At 37.8% G+C, this 23,606-nt stretch overlaps 1 protein-coding gene across 1 annotated transcript in view; it reads right to left on the minus strand.

Annotated features, from left to right (window-relative positions):
- Dic1 (Dicarboxylate carrier 1) overlaps positions 1-23,066 on the minus strand; it is a 60,451-nt gene extending 37,385 nt beyond the window's left edge. The window contains exons 1-4 of the mRNA XM_067148883.2: positions 22,870-23,066; positions 19,273-19,371; positions 14,810-14,965; positions 10,432-10,598 (exon numbers count right to left, since the gene is read on the minus strand). Of these exons, the coding sequence (XP_067004984.1) occupies positions 10,432-10,598; positions 14,810-14,965; positions 19,273-19,362 (413 nt within the window). The 5' untranslated portion in view covers positions 19,363-19,371; positions 22,870-23,066. The remainder of the gene's footprint in view (positions 1-10,431; positions 10,599-14,809; positions 14,966-19,272; positions 19,372-22,869) is intronic.
- Between the last annotated feature and the right edge of the window lie 540 nt (positions 23,067-23,606).

Raw genomic sequence — 23,606 nt, forward strand, 5'->3', positions numbered from 1 at the left:
ACGCAATATCCGCATAACAGATGCTCGGTTGATGTTAGTCTCCTGTGCAACGGCCCGTGTGCTAGTGTGAGGATTATGTGAGATAACATCCGGCACAGCCTCTTCATTGTGAGCAGATGTTACAGTATGATCTCGAAGATGCCGTGTCCTTCCCACGGACACAACAGCCTGCAGATGTCTTACCACACTCCAAAATCTCATGCCAGTCGGTTGTCATCCATCCGGAAAGCGTTCTAGATACAGGCGTTGTGCCTGGTATGCATTCTGTCTAGTTTCTCCATAAACGAGTACACATCCACATACTTGTCGCTGGAATACATTACGAGGCAGCTTTGTGTTGTATTGTGACTTGCCTTAATGGAGGGGAGTTCAAGGAGCTACATACCTACCTGCCATCGCATGGCATGTTGTTATCATTCCAATGGGGTACACTTTGCCCTGCCTGTATCCTACAAAGCTGCTGGTTGCCTGTGTCCTAGCCACAGATCATCACCTCTTCATCCTCATCCAACCCAGCTCCATACCCTATGCCATGATACTTACGGCCCTTTACAGGGCCAAAGAAACAAATCAGCCCGTGGAAACTATTAAGCATGCAACCGCTACTGCGAGGCTTGATATGCAGCGGGCAGTTCCCAACCTATATAATACCTGTTCCTGGTCTGTGTGTGCACCTCCTGTTGTAAGGTACGTGTTCTTCATACCTGCACCCGTTTTACAGTACATTAAGGGTACCCATAATGAATTATTAGTAGTGCTCACGATTCCTGCTGTCTTCTGGCCCGTTACCACACATATTACCCCAGTAGTACACACGGTAGGTTGTATAAAACTAGATTGCAAGGGGCGGGTGGACTACCTGATATTTTTTACCTCCTTGGTACTAGAGAGCATGGAACATGACAGCATAAAACAATGACTGTAAAGCTAAGATTTAACTTCAACCGTAAGTACATTGCACCAACCTTCAAACATAGCATAAAACATCCTGTATTTTTAATTATATATGTTCTAAAATGATATTTAAGATCATTTGAACACAAATTTTAACCAGATTTTTACAACAAAAGTCATTATTTTGTGATACGTTTGCAACAACATTCTTCAAGTTGGAATGAGTTTCCTAAAAGTTTAGACATTCTAACTTAAAAGACTGCAACAGTTTGTTATATTTTACTTTACACCATATTCATTCAATGTGTTTAGATCTAGTCAAATTACAATTCCAGCCAAGCTATTGATCTTATATATTTTTAAACTACCACAACTGTTTTCAATTCCAATATAAGAACTTGTAATTAAGTTTTTAAGATTATAAATGTTGATAAAATCCAATAATACATTTAGAACAACATCAGGATCCTGATCTAACTTTGAGGTGTTATGATGGCTGATGATGCCTTTGAAACAGGTGAAACATGTCCCATTCAAACTACTGTAACAAGGATCAAATCCTAATTATAAAGATTTTTATGTATTGAATAGATGGTTGATCAAATAATTTTAAGAAGTGGTATGATCCAAGCTGTCTGTGGAGAGATGGCGTGGAATGACATAAGTAGACGAATAAGTTTGAGTGGTGTCTTTAAAAGTAGGAAAGATCACAATATGAAGAAAAAGATGGAATTCAAGAGGACAAATTGGGGCAAATATTAGTTTACAGGAAGGGGAGTTAGGGACTGGAATAACTTATCAAGGGAGACTATCAATAAATATCCAATTACTTTGCAATCATTTAAGAAATGGCTAGGAAAAGAACAGATAGGGAATCTGCCACCTGGGCGACTGCCCTAAATGCAGATCAGTAGCGATTGATTGAGTAGTAGTAGTTTATAGGAAGGCAGCAGGAAGCATTGGACTACAGTGGCTAAACTGAGCCCTTAATGACATATGGAAGGATGAAGGGATACCTGAGGATTGGCAAAAAGGAAGCATTGTACCATTCAAAACCGACCTTCAACCTAAGAAGTCGTGTTATGTACATTTGGTACGTGTTGAAGAGGTGTTAACTATAGAACAAAAATGGCCAACCAGACACCAGTGGGATCCGAACCCATAACCTCCCAATTTCACGTCTGTTGCTCTATCAATTGAGCATCTTTCTAGCATCCACGATTTTTACGTCTATGAATATCTTGAAAAACGACATAACTTTGTCTCAGTTGTTCTTCGAATATATAACATCACATTTAAGGAGCTAGCATATATTGAATTCCTTGACTTGCAACTTAAAGATTTCCATCCCTAACAACTTTTTAACGATGTAATGCGCACTGGACTTTAATTGTAAATAAACGACGTGACTTCGGCTCAATTGTTCTTAAAGGAGCCAGCATATACTAATCTCCTTATCCAGCAACTCAAGGATTCCTATCTTTAACATCTTTATAACGCGTACTGGACTTTTTATGAATCTCTGTCATATAGTTATTTTTTAACATAGTGCTGCACGTCTCTATAATTCTTTTCTCAATATCTCACATGGTATGTACATTTACAAGACCTTATGTGTCTTTACATTGTTTAATTTCTTCGGTATTTATGTTTTAATTTTGCTTTAGGCTGATGATGACCTACTATTAGGTCGAAACTAGTCCCTAATCATTTATATAATTTAAACTCTATACATTTTGTATTGAAAAGGTGGACCTTAATAATACGAGGGCCATCCGGAAAGTAGTACCCGTTAGCGCCGCATGAAGCGCTGACGACTCGGGTAGCCGCTGGGCAAGGTCAGACCACGTCAGTGGCTTGTCTGTCTGCACTGTACGAGGTTGCGTGACGCTAGCATTGCCTGTGGTGTGTCTGTGATCGTTTAAAATGGTTAAACAAATTGAGAACCCCGCCAGTTGTGAAGTGAGGGCCGTGATTAAATTTCTTAATGCACAAAACGTTCGACCTTGTGATATTCATCGCCAATTAACGGAGGTGTATGGAGACAATGCGATGGACGAGTCGTCTGTTCGGCGCTGGTGTCGCAACTTCAACCTGGGGAGGGGGAATACACACGACGAGGAGCGTTAAGGGAGACCGCCTGTCATTACAGACCGATGCGTGAGGAACGATCTGCGTGTCACAACAGATGAACTCTGAACATTTTCCTAATGTGTCTCGAACAATTGTTCATGAAACTGTCAAAGACCATCTGCATTATTCGAAAATCTGTGCAAGGTGGGTCCCTCACATGCTTACAGAGGAGCACAAAACCAAGGGTATGGCTGCAGCACTGACGTTTCTGGGACGTTATTCCGATGAACGAGACTCTTTCCTGACTTGCATCAATACTGGGGACAAAACATGGGTTTGTTATGCATCACCTGAGAGTAAACGACCGTCAATGGAGAGGCATCATGTTCATTCACCAACCAAACCAAAAAAATTCAAGATAGTTCTGTCCACCAGGAAACTCATGGCAACTGTTTTCTGAGATCGCCGAGGTGTACTGCTAATTGATTTTTTTTTTGGCCTGTGGAGACACAATTAATGCTAATGCGTATTGTGAAACATTAAAGAAATTACGGCGGGCAATACAAAATTGACGGCGAGGTCTATTGTCTACAGGCGTCATTCTCCTTCATGACAATGCCAGGCCTCGTGCAGCTGCGATAACACAACAACTTTTGTAGCAATTCAAGTGGGAAACCTTCGAGCATCCCCAATATAGCCCGGACTTGGCCCCTTCGGATTTTCATCTCTTTACAAAGCTTAAAGACTTTCTGGCGGGAAAAAGATTTGACAGCGATGAAGAACTTAAACGAGCCGTGACTACGTATCTCAATACGCTGGCGGTGGAGGACTGTGACGCTGGAATACAAAAACTTGTCCCACGTTATGACAAATGCCTAAATTTGCTTGGAGATTATGTGGAGAAGTAGTGTAAAGTATGCTCTTTCCAATAAAAATGTGTATACTTGTTAATATTTACTCCTATGTCTTTATTGTGCAAACGGGTACCACTTTCCGGATGGCCTTCGTACATTAGTTTAACTCTATTGTAAGCACAGTTCAATACGGATCTATCATAATGAAACTTATTTCATTTAATAAGCCCATGCTGTACCATGCTGAATACCATAACTTTAACTGTGGACACCCAGTAGTAGTAGTAGTAGTAGTAGTAGTAGTAGTAGTAGTAGTAGTAGTAGTAGTAGTAGTAGTAGTAGTCCCTCTGAAGTTCCTAGATTAGAAATGTAATGTAAACATTGCATAATATATGTAGTATTGAAAAGGTGAACCATTACAACATAAGTTTAGTTACCATTCAGAATTTAACATCCCAAAATGACTTGTTCCATCCATTCTACTTGAGTGTGGTTTCCAAATGTTTGACAGGATCCTGTCTGACCAAATATTCAAGTCACATTCACCAATATTACTCAAATAGCATGAACATGCATCTGGTGGGAAAATAAATGGCCTATTTTAAACATTTTCTGCAAGTAAAATAGTGGTTACATAAGAAAAAGTAATTTCTTTCCCGAGTACATTTTATCCAAAATCTGAAAAACTAAGTGTGAATGACAGGTCCCTGACCCGGTATAAAACAGTTTGATATTACATATAAATGCATATTTTGGCCATTTTAGTGATGTGAGGTCATATTTGGTTATAATTTCAGCATTTCTGTTTAAATTGAGGTGTCATCACTAACAAGGTACGTGTTATCTGTGTTCAGTTTCAAATACGTTCTTTATTTCGCTGGAACAGACAGGTAGCAGATTTAGAAGACCTGATTCCAAGAAGGAGCTGGTGTACAGACGTCCTTTAGCACAGGTTAGATTGCGACACTATTCACGTAAATAGGATTACAGACTAAAAATCTCATGTTTGATCCATATTGACTGTTGAACTGTCAAAGTGTGTTTAATTATCCTCCAATTCAATACATGACATACGTCTAGTTAAGATCTAGTTAGTTTAGCTTTTGTTCGGAAGGACTACATCCTATTTAAAGTAAATTTGACAATTAGTAAAAAAATTTGAATAAGATATCACTCCAGTAGATATATTTCACTGGCGTATTATCAATGATCACATTTAGGTACTTAAGATGCTTAACGTTAGTAATATTCTAATACTTGCTGCCCATCGCCAAAATTCATGTCATATTTGATTGTTTTTTTAGCTCATATTTAGCTAGTTTTTAGAGCATATTTTGTACTTCTTTAGATCATAAACTTCCGAACTCTAGCGATTACAAACAGGTCAATTTCTGCACCTACCACTGATGCAAGTGTAATGGACTAGTATAACTTGGAAACAATTCTCTAAACCCATGGGTAAATAATGGAAATATCAAGCTCGATTAGTAGGTGTTATTATTATGACTTGTGAGGTGTGGCTATGAAGTTGTTTACCTCTGTTAGTATTATTATTATTTATGTAGTTATGTATGGACCGAGCCCTTATTGAAGTGCTCATTTAATCAGTCATTTATTTGAATGTGGAGAGAATATTTCATTTTTATTAAGTCTCATTGAAATGAAATGCCGTATGGCTTTTAGTGCCGGGATATCCCAGGACAGGTTCGGCTCGCCAGGTGCAGGTCTTTCTTTTTGACGCCTATAGGCGACCTGCGCGTCGTGATGAGGATGAAATGATGATGAAGACAACACATACACCCAGCCCCCGTGCCACTAGAATTAACCAATTAAGGTTAAAATCCCCGAACCAGCCGGGAATCGAACCCGGGACCCTCTGAACCGAAGGCCAGTACGCTGACCGTTCAGTCTCAGTTATGGCAGGGAACATCCACATTCAGCAGCACGTCGCAATTTTTGCAGGGAGCTTGGAGCTCAGGTTTATTTGCTCGCCAGCTAAGTTTAGAAGGAGAAATTTCAACATAACGTACACAAAGCAGAACAAGGAAACAATAGAATTCCAGCGGCCAGACCAACAGACAACATTTTGGAGGCTCGGCAAGAGGCTAGAGGAGCTGCAAATATACATTTGAAGTAAGCGTTGGGTACGTGATGTGTTGAGCCAATGAAATGATACAGGCACAGTCAATTTGGCTAGGCATTGGTCTATGAGAGTGATGGTCCCCATCGAGGATACAACAGCGTCTAAGAGGATGAATTGATAAAAGTGATGAGCACGTGGGCTAGCTACATTATTATTCGGTCAGATCATGTGCAGGTAACATCGAGAGAAGTATTATTTATGCGAATGTGGGTCAGAACTTATGTTTCTTGATCGTGTGGGGACTTGCACTTTGGTTTAAGATGCTCAGCCTGCATTTCAATTATTCTCGATGGCTTTTATATTCTGATTTCCAGCGGTAAGAACAGTTTCCAGATAGTCATTCAATGTTTAGTAGCTTGTCGGTGTAAACAGATTTTATGAGGACATCAAATTCAGTAATTTCCAGTCCTACATTTAAATGGGAAATATCTGACTTAGTAAGGTGAGATAAGAGGAGTTGTTTCGCTAGAGTGAATGAGAACTGGTTTCAAGGTCAGTGGAAATTATCCCAGCTATAGTACTCTAGTAATCGGCAGGTTAATCTTACCCTAGTTTCTACATCATGAACAAAGGGATGTTTTAGACAACATCCAGAAGCAGAAGCAGCGACGTAAAATATGACATCACTTTTCTACACCAGGATGGAGATGAAAGGACTGATCCAAGTCTTTTCTGTCATCATCGATATGGCTGGCTACAACATGATGGGGGCTGGCTGTTCCTAAGGCTGGCGGCGATAAGTCAACGAAATAGACAAGTACAGAATTTTCAATGTAATTATATGTGTGAACGTGTTTTAATGTTGCAAAAGGGGACAGTTTAGCTTGATATTTAATTTCAGTAAAATTAGCTTTTGTTCGGAAGGACTAGTCCTATTTAAAGTAAATGTTAGGAAGCTTGTTAATGTAAATATGGACCGTTTGCATAAGGTCACAGCTTACTTTTGTTCCACTTTTATGCAGTTTTTTAGCTGAGTGATTAGCGTCATTTCTTTTACGAGTCTCTTTCTTATTTTTAGCCTCTAATACTTTCTTATTTGTTTGCTTTGATGTTTGAGATGCAGTCTATGTCTCGGGACTTAAATGTAAATAAGAATTTAAATTAAACTCAGGAAGGTCTAGAGTAAAGTATTAAGGGGAATTCAAAGCATACGGAAACATGCCGTCACGTTTTCTGTGATTTAATGCATGATGTGTGAATGAGAATGTGTGAGATGGTGGAGTATGGATCTACAAATTTTGATAGCGTCATCTTCGTGACTATTTGAATATCAAGATGAGTGTAAATTAGCAATTGATTCACGAGTTCCTCAAACCCAGTTTCGTATTCCAAGTTTCGAATAGTTGGAAACGATTTTTTTTGTAAAATTTTTTAATAATTATTATTAATGTGAGTTTGAGTTGTAAGACTGAGGTATTTCAGTAACTTTCAGATGTTCGGACATGATCGATTGTCTATGTGGCAATTTCCTAGTTTCAGATTATGATTTTTACTACAGAGTTGGCCACTTTATTATTCAAGTTCAGCTTTACGAGCGCGAGTGCTTTGACTTGTGACCAGCGCGGTCTTGTTTCTTTCCATCCGAGCGAGTGTTAGACGATGTAATTTTATATACTTTTTCAGTTTTTAGCAACTTTAGGACATGTGATATTATTTTGTGTGATTTTGTGTAAGAGGACACATTCCTCATTTTAAAGGCCTGCATCTTTGTGTATTGTGTGACTTGCCTCGGGTAGACTGTTGAGCAGTTGGACCCCGTGTTTTGATGTTTGCTGCTTTATTGTGGGAGACTGAATCTCCGCTTTTGTGTCATTCCGCAGTGTGTTGGCGAGGCTGATATGTTTGCCTACCGAGGAGAGTTATATTTTATTGATTTTTTTCGTACACATCACAATGGTTCTTGCAGTAGACGAGAGTTTTATATCGCAACGTTTAATTTGGATTTTCTTTTATGATATAACAGTGCTGAGGAACATGTGTGTCATGTGATTTATTTCAGGAACCAACGTTGAAATATGTGTTGAAAGTTAAAGCCTACTCTGTTATTTTTTATGAAATTGTGCCATGTAATTTATTTCAGGAATCCACATTGATTTGTGCGTATCGTTATAAAGTCCACCAGTTGACTGATTTTGTGTCATATAATTTATTTCAGGAACCATCGTTTAATAGGATGTATTGCTTAAAGTGTCAATTTATTTCCTTATATTTTTCATCAAGTCTTTGGTTGAGTGAAAGTTGCATAAATGCCACATGCTTTTCTTGGTGAGCCCTGAAAAATATGACCTCATGTTTTTGCTCCTTTGATTGTGTATATTTGCCATTTTTGTGATTTTATTTTGTGCGGTTCCGATCCACGATGTTTGTTGTACTCATGAGGTTGTTCAGGATTCGAGCTGTATATATTTGGTAGGATGTTTTACCATTCAGGGTGTTAAATATTGTACAGTTAGGTTAGTTTTTGTCTCCCCTTTGCTCATTAAATCACATCTTTTCTTAAGGTTAGGGATCCCCACTGCAATGTCAAGAGTGCAGGAAAGGGAATGTACTCGTCTACAGTTGAACGTGTTAACAAAAGTAAAGCCAGGAGCGTGGTGTGAACATGCAAGCCCAAGGTGTAAAATTAATGAAAGTTCAAGATTTGATTTGATATGTTAAGTATGTGTGCGGCATACATTGTACCTTTGTATTATATTTTTGATTATCAAGATGGACTTTACCAAGCTGAAAGAAAATTCCGAGTCATGTAAAAATTTGGATCATTTGATACCTTTTGCTTTTTTTTTTTTTCATATTTTTCTCGTCTCTTTAATAAACAGATTTTCCTCCCAAACTGACGTCATGCTTCGCCTTGCTTAATTTATAGTTTTTAGTTGACCTCACCGTGTTTATATTATATGTTCCCCATCATTCCAGGGTGTATGTATTTTTGGGGCATTTTTATTTTTATAATAGTTCGAAATGAGCACCCCCTGGGAGCGGTTGACTAGTCTGGGGCAAATTACCTTGATGGTAGAAATGGGGATGAGACTTTATTTGGTATAAATTGTGGTCCTATTGTTTATTATTTGTGCATTGTATGATCGGTCTTGTGTAACAAAACATGTGAGGTTATGTCACGATACATCTGCTGTATGTATATTAGTAAGAGTTAATTTAATGTAAGAGCATGTAATTAATAGTGTACAATTTATTATTACCTTTAAATATGATGTATAAATCCAATGTAATGTTGTGCAACACAGGGTAATAATCCAGAACAACGCAATTTGTCACTAGAGTTATATAGAATGTTCTATTCATTTGTAAACAGGTTACTGGAGACTCAAGAAAATTCGAGAAAACATATGTCATACCTTTCTAGAAGCCTGGCCAGGCAAGGTATCTAAAGAGACGGTATAGAGTTGTTAGCGAGCGTTGCTAGTGAAGGTCTTTAGTCAAGTGTGTGAACTCATGTTGTGATTTTGTTGTGTTGGTTGACATGCTAATGTGGCAGTCTTCTTCTTCTTCTTCTTCTTCTTACCAGTGTTTTGTTCAAGATATCAGTTTATTAGTGTGTGTGTGTGTGTGTAGTTATGACACCATGAAGAGGAGTCCAAGAAAATGGACAAATGAACTTCATTTAAGGTTAATTCACTCACTCACTCCATAGGCTTTTGAGGGACGTGAAGTTCCCGCGCCAATCTCACAATCTTCTTCCATACTTTTCAATCTTGAGCCTGATCTTCCCAGTTATCAATTCGGAGGGTCCGGCATACCTTGTTGATCTCCTTCCAGGTGCTTCGGGCTCTTCCTGAAGGTCTTTTCCCATTAAGAGATCCCTTGTATAGATCTACTGGTGCTCTGTTATCCCGCATCCTCAGTACATGTACAGCCCAGCGCAGTCCGTTGGATTCTATCACACCCATTATAGTGTGTTGTTGAGAGAGGGTGTAAATCTCATAATTAGATCTTTTCTGCCAGCTTTGAGAGATAGGATCGAACCATGGGCCAAATATTTTTCTATAAACTTTATTCTCAAAGACTTGCAACTGCTGCTGCTGTTTCTTGGTTATACTCCATGTCTTAGAACCATACAGAAGTACTGGTCATTTAAGGTTCTAAGTTAAAAATCTATTTTGTCAACTAAGCCACCATTGAAGGTGATGACTCAACAGCAAAGGCATTAGAGCACAAGCCTAAGATCAGTGTTCATAATTTTCAAAATAAGAGATAATACTGTTACTCAGCAATCCATTACAAATTAAAGCAATTAAATATTTAAATTACAGTAAAAACTACGGGTAATCTATTTTCATCTTCTCTGGCCATCAAATGTAGAAAATTTTATGAAGTAGTTTATAGTTTTTGAATATTCTGAAATGTATAAATCAACGACAAATATATAGATTTGATTTGATTTCCTAACCATCACTATTCACAACATCATGGTTGTCTTCTACAGTACAAAGATTCATCTTTACTTACTTTCTTCTCAATTCAGCACTAAGTTTGATATCATTTTGCATCCGTACATTCACCATATCTGCTGGAGTTCCCACAAACCCACCAGCAGCTCCAGATGCAGCAGCCAAAGCAATCATCTGATAGAAAGGTATCTTTTCACCAGCTGGTGCAATAGTTTGCTTAGCAACCTGTCAAAAAATTTCAAGAAAATTATGTAACAATTTCCAAACATGTCAAGTTCAAAATAACTAAATAAATAATGAACAAACAAACAAACAAACAAACAAACAAACAAACAAATAAATAAATACTTCATTATAGATTGTTATGCTTTTCAGTGTTCAGTCTGCAAGCCTCTCTGAATTTTAAACTCTGCACACAATCCTCTATTTGTAACAAGCTCTGAGGCCTTGTTTAGTTCCAGACCACTGATCTTTAAATCGTTAGAAACAGAGCCCTAAAATCGTCGCCTTCATCTCCTTCTACTTCTCCTACCCTCAATGACCGAGTCCATTATTCTCCTGGGTAACCTATCCTCCTTCCATTCACCTCACACAATCCCGCCACCGAAGCCAGTTTAAACCACAGCTTCATCAATACAGTTCATTTCTAACGTAGCATTTATCTCCTCATTCTGAGTACCCTCCTACCATTGTTCCCAAATGTTTGTACCAGTGATCATTCTTGCTACTTCCATGTGTTACTTCTAACTTATGAATAAGCTGTCCCGAGTCCACCCAGCTTTCACTCTCGTAAAGCAAAGTTGGTCTGAAAAGAAACTGATTTAAAGATAGTTTCATCCGGGAGCTAACTTTCTTCTTACAGAATACTGTTGATCACAACTGCAAGGTCACTGCATTAGCTTCAATGCACCTTGATACAATCTAGCCTACTATACTACCAGTGGCAGCGGCTGCAACTCGCATCCGAGTAAACATATTCTTCAGCAGTTTACATCACGCTCACAAAGCTTTGTGAAAATGTTTCATATGACTTGGTAGCCCAATCTTGGCATGAAAAATACGTCCACACAGATCACATGAAATGGTTGGGGAGGGAGGAACTGAGCTTGACGGAGCTTCTGTGCTTGACAAGTAATGAAAATCATTGCGAATCCGTATTGAAAGTAATCTTACAGTATGATAAATGTAAGAAATTTATTTCTCTTCCATCTATTCAATACAACTCAATATAGTAAAGTTAGAATTAAATCCTCATTAAAATACGAATTGGTACATGTTTCGCCCTTTCCTATGGAGCATCATCAGCCATATCATTACCTCAAACCATATCAGGTACCTGGTTAAAATTTATCTAAAATCTACTATAAAATTTAATACATTAAAAAACTTCACTTAAGAGAAGCCATTATTATATGAGTAACTTGATTTAGGTACAAGTGAAAATTACAATACTGATAGCCTTGAGCCATGGGCAGTGTTGAATGTGAATGAAAGTTTAAAAATATTGTTACAAAATGATGAAAGTGAGTATAGAATTTGAAGAAGTGATGATCATTGCTGTTAGAGGCCTAACATGTAGGTTATCGGCCCCTTTGAAGAAGTGTGTTTGGCAATGCCTAAAGAAAAATCTTCCATGTCCTATTGGCTGAAGATTCCAACTTCACCACCAATGGAAGGGTAGTCTTCCGCCAATCTTGAAATAAAGATGTTGATTCCCACAGGGAACCCAAAGAGGTATGTTCCGGGCTGTCAGTGGAGAGATGGCGTGAAATGACTTCAGTAGACGAATACGTTTGAGTGCTCTCTTTAAATGTAGGAAAGATCACAATATGAAGATAAAGCTGGAATTCAAGAGGACAAATTGGGGCAAATATTCATTTATAGGAATGGGAGTTAGGGATTGGAATAACTTACTAAGGGAGATGTTCAATAAATTTCCAATTTCTTTGGAATCATTTAAGAAAAGGCTAGGAAAACAACAGATAGGGACTCTGCCACCTGGACGACTGCCCTAAATGCAGATCAGTAGTGTTTGATTGAATCTGAATTTTGATTTTAATTTTTTTTTGTTTTCATTTTCACAAGTATAGACAATATCAAATCTCAATACTCTTAGTGTGTAATGTGGCATTTTTTTATATTACAATTGTAACATGTTAACTTAAGATGTTTTAATGTGTAATGTATTTTTCAGTGTAATCCTTGTATGAATTGATAATGTTTCAGACATTTGACTTTAAGGTTACCTACAGGCTGATGATGCCCTTAACAAAGGGCAAAACATGTCCCTGAGAAGTGTATATACTATTATGTAGATTTCACCCACATAGCACGTGGCTTATATTGAATAGGCAGTGATTAGAATACATTATTTTTGTGATAATTTGCTTACATCATCATTGTCCGAACTGTTCAGTATATCGTCTAGATTATCTGCACTAAGTCTTTTACTGATCGATTTACTCATAGTGACTTAAAGGGAAAGGAAACTCACAGCACTGCATACTTACATAAACAATCCGTGCACGAGATAGACAATTAATTTGTCACCCTTCAAAGCACTCTTGACGTACCCATATTGGGTCACGCCAGAACAGGAATTGGCGAATGAAAGGTGGACTATGCACGTACTTAAATAGATGGCCAACAGATGGCAGGAAGAGACTTTATACAGCTTCGAAACGCGCACTTACTGCGCACCCAAATGGGTTCACACAGTTCTCAATTTCGACCAAACGTATGATCCCGTATGGGGACGTGGAGTTCAAAAACTTGACTACTCTCACATACCCAAATGGGGTCGTTTGGCACTCAATGTGTTAATAAGCTCCTGCAACGAAATCCAGGGTGGAAAGAGCTTGCAAAAGTACCACTATATGCAATGTGATGTTGAGAGATACTTCTCACAATACTGAAATATTCTTCATGACAACAGAACACGACTGTTACCTGAAAATATTGAAAATATGTTAGTTGCAGATTCCTTCCATAGTCACTGGGTGTAGTGTCTGACTCCTTGGCTGAATAGTCAGCTCTGAGGCCTTCGGTTCAGAAGGTCCTGGGTTCAATTCCCGGCTGGGTCGGGGATTTTAAAGGAGTCTGATTAATTCTTCTAGCTTTGGAACTGGGTGTTTGTGTTTGTCCCAACACTCTCCTCTTCATATTCAGACAACACACCACACTATCAACCACCACAGAAACATGCAATAGTGATTACATCCCTCCACGTAAGGTTGGCGTCAGGAAGCACATTCGGCCGTAAAACAGGGCGAAGTTTACATGTGTGACACAGTTCGCACTTGTGACCTCATAGGTGTGGTAAAAGCAGCAGCAGGAGCAGCAGCAGCAGCAGTAGTAGTAGTAGTAGTAGTAGTAGTAGTCTCAAGTATTAATTATATGTATATAAGGCCAGAGTAAAGTGTAGCTTTCACCGAAGTCCCAGTCTCATCCATGGCTGTGACAATATGGAAGCTGCTGGGGTATGGGCAGTGCTGAGTAATGGCATTCAGAGCACGACGAGTGCATCTGAGTATTATGAAAGGTGTTGCTCATAGGGTCAGTCGTGCTGCAATAGCACTTTCTGACCAAGTGAGGAAAGCAATGGCAAACTACCTCACTCCTCGTCTTGCCTAGTACGCCTCATTTTGGTGCTGCCATTGGTTTTTGCGGTTTCCTGATAACCGCATAACCTTTGGTGGTGCTATTTGAGGATCCAACCAGCCTCTGGGCTGATGACCTAACAGACAGAAGGATAGTAGCTAACAGTATCCATTATTATGATGTCTATATTATGGGATTTAGTTGCAATTACTGCATCTACGCGTTAGGATGGAAACATTTCCTAGATCTTGAAATGAGATACCATCCAAGATGCTGCCTGGAGTGAGCATTAAGATATACCATAGAAAAGGCTAAGTGAGAAAAGCAACTGCTGGCACTAGGATTCAAATCTCAGACTGCAAATACCCAAGCCTGGCAACTGCAGCACAGGGAATCAATTTTAAAGAACTAGGAATCAGCATAGAAACCACACTATTGTCCTCCTTGGCATACATACAGATATGGCTATCACAAAAAGTAACCTTGAAAACAATTTATCTGGCAGGTCACTTATTTTCAGGCAAACATTCTACAGTTATTGGTCTCAAGTAGTATATATTTTCAAGTACTGATAACTTTCAAGGTATCAGCAGCACCTTCTAATGAAGTTGTGTACAGTAAATCCAGATGGGTAAATGTTTGCCTCTCCTTGGATCCTATTTAAACCCACTTGTTCAACTGTTTGTTCTACTATTTGACATTGTATGACACCGTAGAGAGAACATAATCCAAGTACCAACAACAGCACACATATATAAGGCAATATAAGATAAGAATATTGAGCTATACTTAAATACTGTGATATGATCTTTCAATCTACAACTAATCATACTAACCTCATAAATACCAAATCTTGTTGTAGAGTAGGTAAGCTGCCTTAGAAGTGATGCAGAAATGCCACTGTACAAAGCTAGAATTCCGTTTTCTCTAACAACTTTTGAAGTCAGTCTTATCATAGTTAATTTGGCTTCTTGCTGTGTCTGCAAGTGGACCTAGAGAAATTGGACAGTTAAAAACAAAAAATCAAGTACAAATATCACATTTCTCTTTATTCCTACCAACTATGATGAATGAACAACTGAAAAGTAGTTTAATTCATAAGGAATGTCAACAGAATATTAGGCCTATAATGTGCCCATATGCTATGAGCATGTCTATATGCTGAGAAAGATTCTCTAAATATATTTAGGAACCATTTATACAACTGATGTAAAATTTGCAAACATCACAGTCTTCAAATGAAATTTAAAAGAATTTGTTTCAGTAAAATTTTGGTATTGCCTAAATATTATGGGTTCAAACCTGGTAGAGGTAGTCTGAGTTTTGAAGGGAGGGTAAAAATTTATTTGACAGTCCACGTCATATGATACTGGCATGTACAGTGCCCATGTTATGGCTCTACCGCTGTGCAACATCAATGGTTCTCGGAACAGAGTGGAGAGAAAATTACATTATACTAAGGATAGTTGCCTAGCTGTACTTCCTTTTAGAACAATAATCACCACCACCTGATATTAAACTTGCTTCTACCAGAACATTTGACAAATTTATAGCATGACCATGAAGAAAGCACTATTTGCAACAGTATTCCCGAACACCAACCTCGTAGGAAATGACATCTGAATTGGAATAACAGCCAAGGACAGTTGCTCGGCCGAAAAAATTCTTAGAAAGACCATGGCTACTCGGTGGCACAGTTATAACATGTACATTGTAAAAGATCTCTGGTGATACAGTATTTGGTGTTTACCCGATAAAATTAATTAAAAACCAGCCGTAGAGTGCCCAAGAGGAAATTATTTTTCTCACCCATCTGGTAGAGTAAAACCAAATATCAAAACTGATATGAAGGCAGCCTAGACAGCTCAAATCAAAATGCCTGCATATCATCATCATCATCATCATCATCATATATTTCAATAAGTCCCTGGCTTGAGTGACAGCAACTAAACTTGACAAGATTTTTTTTTTACTATAGATATTAACATTTATGATACAAGAAGAAAAACTTATTAGTAGACTACTTTTAGAGTCAAAAGTTCACTGCATATAAAGTAAAAAACATGGATAAAGGGAAATTTCTGTACAACAATAATAGACAGAGATATGGTAAAAATTTTTAACTAGGATTCACTGTCTCAAATTCTTTCTGAAGATAAATGATTCCAAATTCTGTCTTAGGCTCAGAGTTACATTATAGTAAAAGATTATTCAATGTTTGCAGATGCTGTAGCTTGGAAATTTCACAACAGTATTGACAAAGATAATTGTTAATTCTTCAAAATCGTGTAAAGCAAATATGTTGAGGTATACAACCACTAATATTAAAAAAGTCAGTATCTGATCTGAAGTCAGGTAAGAACAATACAATTAGAAACTTTGGATTTTATGAAGAGCAAAATTAAATTTGTACCATAAAACCTTTGATATGCAAAGGGTGGACAAAAAGTCAGATCTTTTGTTCCCAGATTTTGGACATGTTAAGGAGAGATTATTATTTTTTTTTTTTTTTTTTTTTCCGTATGGCTTGCAGAGGATACGGTTACAAATATGAAGGTAAAACTATATACAAGTAATAAATATCTAGTAACATCCATTCATGATCACTAGAAATTGCAATTTAATGTTCAAAGAAGTAATCCACTTCTCTGCATCGTCACTTGCATTCTGAAGATCTTCATGTCCTCTGTTAAAGGACCGTAATAGGCATTCCGTCATAATATGATGAATTCTCTGCACTGCATCACCACAGTCACACTGAGGGCGAGAAGTTTTCCCCCCCATTTGTGTAGCCAGAAGTTACATCTTCCGTGACCGGTCCGCACGGAACGTCCATATTCTTTTTTGTGAGATCAAAACCAGGAAGTTTCCTGCAGGGATCGGTGATCAATCCTAGCTGATCAGGGTTTGATGTAGTCCATTCTTCCCGCTAAGTTTTGTCTATGTTGTACTTGGATTCATTCAACCTCTTGTCTAGTTGCCATGAGGGATGTAGAGATTTTCATCTCCCTTACTTCTGGGGATAGCAGTCCTAATGTATGGGTAAGAAATTATTTGCAGTACATTTTAACCATTCCTTTTTCAGAGCTGTTAGCCTTCAAAGATGTGAAGGATGAATGTTGGATTATACTGGTAGCCACTTAAGTGGTGTGGATTTGAGAGTGCCTGATATTGTCCTCATTGTATCATTTAACTGGACATCAACTTTTCCTATGTGTGCACAGTTGATACATACACAACTGCAATCATGACCACAAACAGCTCTTCTTAGAGCCAAACAACAACAAAGGAATTAGGATATTCACTGACAATACTGCAATTAAATTAAAGAGAGATGAACGAGTGGAAGTCATTTTACTAGTGGGTGAACAAATTCAACCAGCAACATTCAGACAGGCTGCCAATGACCTATTCATTGACTACCCAGGGAAGTAGATGGCAGGGGGCTAAACTGGACAAATACTTTTGTTTACTCTATTTATTTATATATGATAAAAAAAATGAAACTTACTAGTAGACTATAGAAACCAAAAACTATAAAAGGAGCTAGTGTAAAATGTGTGAAGTGTACCATGAACATGAAGCTGATGTGAGTAAAGAAGGAAAGGATGGATAGGGCAGTAAACTGTATGTGAATGTATTAAGCAGTGACTAATGCTATAATGCAGCAAGTACATCTGCAGTCCCCGAAAATATGCAAAAGAAGGCGAAGGTTTCAAGTCACTGAAAATATGAATAGTTTATTTTGTTTCCTCAATGGAGCTAGGACTGAAACCATAAATGGAGAACAAATGAAGAACCACACATTTGAGTTAGCTACCACATATAAAGAAGAAGGGATGAGTTGGCAATAGTAGTGGAGAGTTTTAAATATCACGCCCTAACATGAAAACAGCCACACTATCAGGTCTTCCGACAACGTTAATATACAAGAATGGACTTTAAGATGTGTATCCCAACATAATGACAGCAGTGAGAATTTTCCTCACAATACCAGCCTCAGTCGCATCAAATGAAAGGAGTTTCAGCTAACTCAAGGTAATAACGATCTTAGAAACTTATCAGGACAATGACTACCAACCAACCTGAGCATCATGTCCACAGAGCAAAATTTAGCTTCTAAGCTATCTTTTGAGGACATTGTAAAAATATTTACAGACAAAAAGGCCTGTAAATTTTAGTTCAAGCTTTCTGTGTTTCAATTTTTCTTACATTTTGTCAATAAATTAAGAGAATAAGTAAAATGTGTAAATATAATATTCAGAAGAAAAATCTGTTATTCCTAATATCAGTACTATTTATCATAATTAAATATTCTATTCTAAGGCAACAGACCATTGCTTCAGCCCACACATAAGGTACACACATCCTGATATAATTTGATAAACCTTTTCATTTGTAATGATTATGATAAGTGTGAAAGAATATACCAAATATGCTACTCCCAGGTAATTTGTCAATGAAATATCTTAGAAATAAGTTGTATGCAACTTGTACTAACAATTAAATTACTGAAGATTTGAAGTAAAGCATTTACCATCTAAGTTGAAAAAAAATAGAATAGGGGAATTACTGTGTGGTGGCGATATCAGGTGTTGTCAGGGAGGGTATTGGTTTGGTTTGTTGTTGGGGGACGGTGGGGGCTAAGTTGAGTTTTTACCCTGGGTGGAAACTAGTCTAGTTACATCCCTGAGACCACCTCAAAGAAAGGATCACCAACTGGGAGCATAGAACTGAAGTATGTGTACAAGCAGATGGTGCTGATATTGAGTACATACTATGACTTTCACTTTGCCCCAAATAATCTACCTTTTGGTCCACCCTGTATTTTTTTAAATAGTCAAAATAACAATTATCACTTCCATAATCTACAGTATATTCAAGAGTGCACGTCTCACACCTCTCCATTATAACTTAAAGATCATACCAAATAGTGACAGGGCTTTTAGAATATTTCAGCATTCTGTTCTGTAACAGTTTGGATCACTGAATTTGTTTTGTTTAATTTTATTTTTTGTATGCGTAAATTCTAACCCTGGGCTAAGAATCCTTTACCCTGCTTTCATAAGGCAATACTAAAATCTAAACATAATAGCAATTTAAAAATTAATTTCTGATTTCTGAAAATGTAACAGAATGTTATATTGGTAGTAGGCCTAATCTCTAGCACCTCCAATGTAACAATTTCCTGTCTCTGTTCATATTAATTAAATAATGAATATCAAATGTGAAATGAATGTCTCACTACTGTACGTTTAAGACAATAAAACAAACATTAAAAATGAAAAGTTTACAATACCTTGAGCAAATCTAATGGATGGGTACAACAAGCTGCACCGGCAGACGCAAGGCCACCAAAGTACCATCTTGACAAACGTTTCTCAGTCATGGTCTACGTCTTAAAAGAGAGAAAAATCCATTACTTTTCATACTGAGGCCAAAAAAAAAAAAGTGAGAAACATTATTTCATATGATCACATGCCAGTTTCCTTACACCGATTCACAGGGATGCGAGTAAAAAAACTTCTAAAAATATCATATGCATTAATTGAAATTCAAATGGCAGCCAACCCACTGCTGTAGCTTAAATGGAAAGCATATCTCAGCTTTCTTAGCAGCCATGCTCACTCACAAAAATACTAGCATGGCAAGATACCGCAGTCCAAAATCTGTTACACCTACATCACCAGATAAAATTACTACAAGAGATACTATAACAACACATGAGACCCAACTTGTCTTTAGGGAACAGACTTTATAGAGGTCCAAATATGGAATGCACTGTTAAATAGGAACATGAAATGCTAAAAAGTAAATGAAGAAGGAAATAATTACAAATCACAAGGTAACAAAGGTGATGTATGTTGATTCGCTATTGAATATTGGTAGTAGGCCTAACAGTCTGGTTTTCCTGATTGATAACATTGCCCTCAAAAAATCTCTAGCACCTCATATGTAACAATTTCCTGTCTCTGTTCATATTAATTAAATAATGAATATCAAATGTGAAATGAATCAACATGTATATCATCAGATGGCCATGCAGGCATCAATTTTTGGTAATGAGACAAAGTCTCTCATAGTGCATCGACACTGCTGGTGGCTCCAAGTAGCCTACGCAGTGGCCTCCACGGTATGCACTAACCATGCATCTTGGTAGGTGTGCTAGGTACCAACTAAGAGCCCAACCTACCACACGGGGGCAAAACGCTGGCAACCAGGAATGAGTTAGCTGGAAAATTTATAATGTCCAATAACAGATCATTTATATTGATATAACAAAGGTGACTCAGACAGCCGGGTAAAAGTGAATGGTACTGTTCTTGCTAATCTCTAAAACGCAGGCGGACAGTGAGAAAGCCTGCTCCTTGGGCTTACAGCATGAGCGTGGAAAGAGCTGAGAGCAACTGACTTCTAATAGTTTGTGCTGCAAAGTCTACATGGTGATGAGCACAGTCAAGGCGCAAGCTAAGCCGAAGTAATGTACCTGGCTGAATATATTATGTTCATGCAATACAATTGTACAGGTCCTTTGTCATTCACTGTTTAAAGCTCTATTCCTATATAAGCTTTTATTGTTGGCCTAAAGTATTTTTATGAGTACAGACAGTAGTGAAAGGAGTATTTAGTAATCAGATGTCAAAATAATTAATTTTGTTTCCTAAGGGCAACCTAATGAAATTAATTAAATGTATTTACTTAGCATATGTCGTTTGTATACACAAAGGAACTTGTTCGGCTTCTGCACCATAATCTAATGAACTGTATAGAACGAGACATTAGGCACATCAACAATTTTAAAAGTTTAAATCTGTTTAGATACGCGCTCCTTCACTGGTTGTAACTGAGAGCCATGCAAGCAGCTGCTAGGCTGTACTCTGCTCCTTTACCTGCCTGATCAGGAGTGCTGCTGACTGTGCCAGTCTTTGCTCTAAAACATCTAGTGAACGTCTATTACCGGTATTTTAAAAAAACAAAATAAATTACTTGAACATACTTCCTGTTGTTCACAGGCAGAGAAATTTTTTTTTTTTTGCTAGTTGTTTTACGTCGCACTGACACAGATAGGTCTTACGGCGACGATGGGACAGGAAAGGGCTAGGAGTGGGAAGGAAGCGGCCGTGGCCTTAATTAAGGTACAGCCCCAGCATTTGCCTGGTGTGAAAATGGGAAATCACGGAAAACCATTTTCAGGGCTGCCAACAGTGGGGTTTGAACCTACTATCTCCCGAATACTGGATACTGGCCGCACTTAAGCGACTGCAGCTATCGAGCTCGGTGAAAAATTACTAATGTTGCTCTTAAAAATACATAAAATAGCTATGGTAGCCAGTACTATGTCAGCCTAATTTCCTTTCTTACTTTAACCAATCATTTATTGAAGTGGATGATTAACCAATCATATTGTGGTTGAATGGAGTGGGACAATGATGATGATGATTGATCTACACCATATTACTTTCACAATTTGATCAGTGGATTTGGTAGTTTGAATGATCCAATTAAAATGACCAAATTTTTCAAACATAACATTCAGTGCAAGTGTTTTTCATTTAATGGTTGAAACAAGTAAGTGTTAACGACAAAGTACTGGGTGAGTTGGCCGTACATTTAGGGGCATGCAGCTGTGAGCTTGCATCTGGGAGATAGTGGGTTCGAGCCCCACTGTCGACAGCTCTGAAGATGGTTTTCCGTGGTTTCCCATTTTCACACTAGGCAAATGCTGGGACTGTACCTTAATTAAGGCCACGGCCTCTTCCTTGCCACTCCTAAGACTTTCCTATCCCGTCATCGCCATAAGACCTATCTGTGTCGGTGCGACGTAAAACAAACTGTAATGACAAAGTGTAAAGGAGCAGTGAAAGTAAAAAAGAAAAGGAAAAAGAAACAACCTGGATTAGCAATAAAGATAAACAGGAATAATGTGGTTAATGAACCATCTGAATATATGAGAGAGGTTGAACAATTCAGGCACTGTGATATTTGCACTTTAAGCCAACTCCTTTGGATCTCTTTGTATACTTTTCATGCAGAATATTGTGCACAGGAATAATAAACATTTCATTTTTTCAATCAAAACTTCCAGATTTTGCCCATAGCAAAATGAACAGCATAATTTTGAAGAAATGCTGTCCTGAAAAATTGTAAAAGTAAATGTACATTAACTTACTTGATGATGATAGAGCATAGCCTAACATTTTTTAATTACATATCAAGTACTGACCCCACCCAACATTTGTAAGATTCGAGAGATAAAACCAGACATTTATAATAGTTTCTCAGACTCTTTGGAGGGTGTAAACCTCTGAATAATCGTGATGATTAGTCGAGTACTGGTATTTAGAAAACAATTTCATGTGAAACACAACTGGTACCGTATTAAATTACAGGTGACACCTTATCTCAAAAGCCGTATCAGACGATGCATTGAAGCTACCGGTAGGCCTACCCATGGTCATCAAGATCAATTCAGTTTAACAGGAGGTATATTACGTTGTTAATTTCCTCCCTAACACTGGCCGTCTGTGTTCAGATCTAACTACATTTAAAATTTCGCTCCATTCTTACGATGACGCAAAGGTAGGATGAACTAGTCATTTTCAAAATGACGAGGATGCGAATGGAACAAGGAAAGGAAATTGCTTCGATTGCTTCATTCATACTTTTCATAAAAGTGAAACTCCACTGTAAAATACATTTAAAAAAGCAGAACTGGTGAAATCATATTTTTTGTGGGAGATTATTGATTGCAGGCCGGCAATGTGTAAAAAATATAAAAGGTAAAAAAAGAATAGCAGGTCAATGAACAATAAGTCACATTCTAAGTATAAGTTACGACTTCAGTTCATTGTATAGGCTAACAAGCAAAGATAGCAAGCAGTTGAGATATGCTTACCTTTAAATCTTCCGGTCAGAAAAAGAGCTTCATCATCACCGGTACATGCACATCGCTGCGCTTCAAATGACCTACTCCCTACTCCTGCTGAGAAACTTTCATCAGCTGTTGGGGTGATTACGCGAGCGGTCACTATCGGTCACCATTCTACAAGCAGTTAAAAAAAAAAAAAGGAGCAAAGCTGCCAATATAAAGAAACAAAGATATAGTAGTGTTCATCAGCGGATGGATTTAATTCCTAATATCACGTCACAATCACGCTCTGTGTTTACTTTAGAGCAAGCACTTCAACCGTTATTAATCAGTTCAGTTATCTGTATTAGTGTGAGCGAATCAAGGCTATCGTCCTCGCCGTATGCTACAACATACTTTGTGCATTTTAGCTATAAAACCTTAAACCCAATAAGAAAATAAAGACTCCACATGCTGGTGAGTTTTCCTACACAGTTGGCTACAGCTCATGCCCATCAAATGTCATCTTTTGCAAAATATTAAAATGTAGGTCCCCTATACAAAAAGCATTTAATGAGAAAAGAAGAAAAGCCTGGCAAAGATTTAGTTCCTGAATTAACCGACAAACTCCGGTAAAGGAAAACTGATCCACTATTAAGAGCCTAATTAACAATCAGTCATAAACATACCAGATCAGTCCGATCTAAATACAATCTCCCAATTATATCATAATTTAACTCCAGGTTATGTTGAGTATCCATGTATCTTCCCCCAACTAGATTCCT

This window comes from Anabrus simplex, chromosome 6 (genome assembly GCF_040414725.1).
Source record: "Anabrus simplex isolate iqAnaSimp1 chromosome 6, ASM4041472v1, whole genome shotgun sequence".
NCBI classification, from domain to species: Eukaryota; Metazoa; Arthropoda; class Insecta; order Orthoptera; family Tettigoniidae; genus Anabrus; species Anabrus simplex.